Source organism: Mytilus trossulus, chromosome 1 (assembly GCF_036588685.1).
Source record: "Mytilus trossulus isolate FHL-02 chromosome 1, PNRI_Mtr1.1.1.hap1, whole genome shotgun sequence".
Taxonomy (NCBI): domain Eukaryota; kingdom Metazoa; phylum Mollusca; class Bivalvia; order Mytilida; family Mytilidae; genus Mytilus; species Mytilus trossulus.
This window is the reverse complement of record NC_086373.1, coordinates 29,018,169-29,022,760: the sequence shown is the minus strand read 5'-3', so window position 1 is coordinate 29,022,760 and position 4,592 is coordinate 29,018,169. Positions and strand designations below refer to the sequence as shown.

Here is a 4,592-nt window from a genome sequence, read left to right as displayed (position 1 = left end):
TGCAGCAAAATCAATTATACGTTGATATCAATTTATATCCACAATGATAATAAAAAAACAAATTATAGACTTGTTTTCACATGATTGATTTTTTGCGTATTCAACGATTGTAAAAGGTAGGTAATAACATTAATTACAGGAAACAGTTCAATATCAATGACAGAAAAGGTAACGAAAATTTCATCAAAAGATAAATTTAAAAGAAAAGTGAAGAAATGAAAAAGAAGAACAAAATTGTGCGGCAAACGTAATTGAGACACCAAGGTCTTGATTTGTAACAAGGGAGTATAGACATATACATATATATAGATAGATATAAGACGATGTTGTATGCGTGAAAAATCAACTCTCCATCCAAGTCACAATTTATAAAAGTAAACCATTATACGTCAAAGTACGGTCTTCAACTAGGAAGCCTTTGCTCACATCGAACAGGAAGCTATAAAGGACACCAACAATGACTAGTGTTAAACAATTCAAATGGGAAAACCAACGGTCGGATCTACATTTATACATAAAAAGAACGGGAAGCACTTATGAACCACATCATCAAATGATAACTATTGAACATCAGATTCCTGACTTAGGACAGGTGCAAACAAATGTAGTGGGTTTTAACGTTTTCATAGGTACCAACCACACTTATCTAAAACAGTAGTGTAACATCACAACAAAGAAAAGCACACCATAAAATATCAACTGAAATGACTTAACTCTATCGAAAAACATATAAACACAAGTAAATATACATTGAACAAAGAAATGTAATCAATGGTTTGATGTATATTAAAAATTAATAAGATAAGGGGAGAAAAAAATAAAAGCAACAGTAGTTTACCGTTTTTTAGATTTTCAACAATTTCAGCAAAATACAACAATAACCTTAAATAGAATCTGCCATTCCAATAATATACACAGGTAAATGAAAATAATTTTGCATACAGTGAGAGGGTTCGCGTTATAGAACAAGGTTTAATATACCATTTTCTACATTTGGAAAAGTCAGGAATATGACAGTTCTTGTCCATTTGTTTTTGATGCGTATTGTTATTTGGTTTTGGCGTGTGGTTATGGACTTTCCGAATTGATTTTCCTCTAAGTTCAGTATTGTTGTAAATACTTGTTGTTGTCAGGTATAAAGTAAATGGGTTTTTTTTACAAATAAATAATTTTGTTGTTTATAGTACGACAAAGCAAAAATTTATAGTCATACACATAAATATGTCTTTCAAATCATGAACATATGTTTAATGCATATGACTATCTAATCAATGCATTCAGGAATCAACAAATAAACGTAGCATTCAATGTGCCTCCTTTAAGAAAGTTTAACATTATTCTGATCTTAAACAGCTACGAGACCACAACAAAGATATCTTTCGTTTATGTTTTAAACACTCTTAATATTGAAATATCATTTTGTGATACTGTCATGAAGTCAATAATTATCCTCATTTGATCCATGTTCATCTAAAGACTCAAAGCTCGAATAACAAAGTGCTTAAAAGGCTTAATAAAGTATGAAGTTGAAGAGCATTGAGGACTAAAACTTCTCAAAGGTTTTGCCAAATACAGCCAAGGTAATACCTCAAGGAAATTAGAAAACAACCGAATTCTTTTGAATATGATATAAAAAGGAGACATTTTCTTCATTTACAAGTGCTGATGAATTGTTACATAAAAACGAGAAGTGCATTCATTTAAAAAAATATTAATCACTTGTCTATTTAGCTTAAACTTATAAGAAGATACACATGTGTTCAGCAGATATGTTATCAAATATGCAAATACATTGTTAATAAGTAAACATGTTTTTTAGACACAGCCTCTAAAGCAGAAGTTGCTTTATTTAGCTCCATGTGAGTATTACATATGATTGAAAAGTGAAAGGTGTGTCGATTCATTAACATTATGAAATAGACGTAAAATATATTTTGTTCTTCAGCAACGATTACAATTTTCTCCATTCGTTGTGTGTATTGAATGCAATTTCTGATGTGCTGCGATTTTAAATTATAGTTGTATCCTGTTGTTTCATAGATTTTGAATTTATCATACGCACAAACAAATTTAACAAACTTGTCACTACTTTTGATTGTGTCAATAATTTGTTGCATTTTATAAGTATATACAATTTGTTTTCTACAGAGCATAGTTCATGTTTTGTTCTACACAAGGGGGACTGGATTTTCATTTCAAAATCAATATGTATGCATGTATTTTGGAATGCATGTGTTTCAATATCTACACATATGGATAATGATTGAAACTGAATATCTGATCATGCAATATAAATTTAACGAAGCAAAAATGAATTAAACACTATCTAGATGAGAATTCAAATCTTGAACAATAACATGTACATTGTATATGTAAGCAGCATGTGTATCTGTAAATCACTGCAAGGTAACAAGCTTGTAATTAAGGTAGACCATAAGTATACATTGTTTGAGAATTAATTTTCCTTTACTTTGCCAATTGCTTTTTTTTTGTTTGATAAAACCTATGGGTCGTCGAGCTTTTTTTTAAACTATGATACTCCTTATCATGAACACTCTCACATATTTGATATATCTGAAGCAATTTATGGGTTATCGATCGCCGATCAGTCACACATCCGTTATCAATAATTCACTGATCAGAAAAGTTCCTGACAAAGAGTAACGGCCACGAATGCAAGTACTGGATATCGGCTTGGCAATGGCAAACACTAAATATTTTTGAGTACTTGTATTATTGAAAAGAAAAAAAGAAGAGGTGGTATGATTGCCAAAGAGACAACTCTCTTCAAGAATCCAAACTAATACATCTTTACAATTATAGGTCACTGTACGGTATTCAACATAAGCAAAGCCTATACCGCATAGTCAGCTATAAAAGGCCCCGAAAAAACAATGTAAAATATAATTCAAACGAGAAAACTAACGGCCTAGTTTATGTAGAAAAAAAAACAAATATGCAGCACATAAACAAACGACAACTACTGAATTACAGGCTCCTGACTTTAGACAGGCACATACATACAGAATGTGGCGGGGTTAAACATGTTAGCGAGATCCCAACCCTCCCCTAACCTCGGACAGTGGAATAAAGCACAACATAAAAACGAACTATAAAAATGAGTTGAAGAAGGCTTAACCTATCAGATGGACAAAGAGTGGATGTGGAAGGGTATTGTTAAACAACTTATTTTTTTTATTTTTTTATTTTAATCTATTTTGTTTGAATAGTTTATAAACTCTTTTGTCTCAAAATTTGTTTTAATGTTTCTTTTTGTAGCTAAACAGTGAGATCATATCGATGTTTTGATTTTGACTATAACGCCTTAACGTCTTGACATTTTTATTGATATTGTTTACTCTATAATCTTTCGTGTTTTGTTTCATTTTTAGGTATTCTGTTACTATTTTCCGTCTACGCTCTTCTCAGACAACTCTTTGTTAGATCTACAGAAACAAATTTACCAGTTCCTTTATTCAGTAATAAAATGGTATCAACATATGATTATAGAGTTACAGAAAAAAAGAAAGGGTCAATATGTCCTATTTTACAAGCTGGTCTCGGAAATAGACTGTTTCAATTTTCTACATCGTTTGCTGTTGCTAGAAATAAACAAATGGAGCTTATCATACCTTTCGATGCTGACATCCGAAAAGTGTTTCAAATTAATGTGACATTCACTAAATCAAAAGGATTATGTAAGGGATTTCGAAAAGTGTTAGATAAAGCGCATGCAACTTACGACAAAAGTTTACTAAATTTTAGTTCTACAGATAATATTCAACTTGGAACTGGACTTCAGTCTTGGAAATATTTCGACATGTATGATAGGCAGATACGGAAGCAATTAACATTTCGAAAGAATATACAGAATATTGCAGATCAGACGATTTTAGAAATACTACAGAGACGAAATATTAAGTCACGCAAAAGTATTACTATGGTAGGAGTTCATATAAGAAGAGGGGATAAAGTTGGAAACCACGATGGATTCAACATTGCTACACCCGAGTATTTAAATAGATCTGTTAGTTATTACGCTAACAAGTATGCAAATGTATTATTTCTAGTTATATCAGATGGCATGGCTTGGTCTAAAAATAATATGCCTTCTCATGTTCCTGTAGAATATATATCTTTAGGTAAACGAGAGTTTGATATGGCAAGTGTCGTTGCTTGTGACCATACAATCATGACAATAGGAACATTTGGCTGGTGGATCGGTTACTTGACTGGTGGCGAAGTAGTGTACGTAAAAGATGCTGCCAAAAAGGGTTCACGATTTGAACGCATACTTAATTCTGAAGACCATTTCTATCCACTGTGGGTAGGACTTTAATAAAGGAATGTTGCAAACATTGTGTGATGTCTTATTTACTCTATAATACAAGCATGTACGTCATTACGTTTACCTGATCTTGCAAGTATTTTAATGTCTAGTATTCCAATTTGAGAAAAAGAGAAAAAGAATAACAAAAAAATCAAATTATATTTTGTTCAACTTTCTACATAATATACAAGTCAATATTTTTTATCAATGAATATTTGTCCGTGAAAAATTAATACACATTAGACTTTATAGCTACTTTTTG

At 31.3% G+C, this 4,592-nt stretch overlaps 1 protein-coding gene across 1 annotated transcript; it reads left to right on the top strand.

Annotated features, from left to right (window-relative positions):
- The first annotated feature begins 134 nt into the window (after positions 1-134).
- LOC134720962 (galactoside alpha-(1,2)-fucosyltransferase 2-like) lies at positions 135-4,339 on the top strand. Its single transcript, XM_063583589.1, has 3 exons — positions 135-168; positions 1,820-1,859; positions 3,393-4,339. The coding sequence occupies exons 1-3, from the start codon at positions 157-159 to the stop codon at positions 4,337-4,339; spliced, it is 999 nt and encodes a 332-aa protein (XP_063439659.1). The 5' UTR covers positions 135-156.
- The last annotated feature ends 253 nt before the right edge of the window (positions 4,340-4,592 follow it).

Bases quoted from the DNA above. Each gene is read 5' to 3' on its own strand.
- LOC134720962 (XM_063583589.1), top strand. The intron at 1,860-3,392 runs GTGAGTATTACA...TTTCATTTTTAG, and splicing joins GTTGCTTTATTTAGCTCCAT to GTATTCTGTTACTATTTTCC.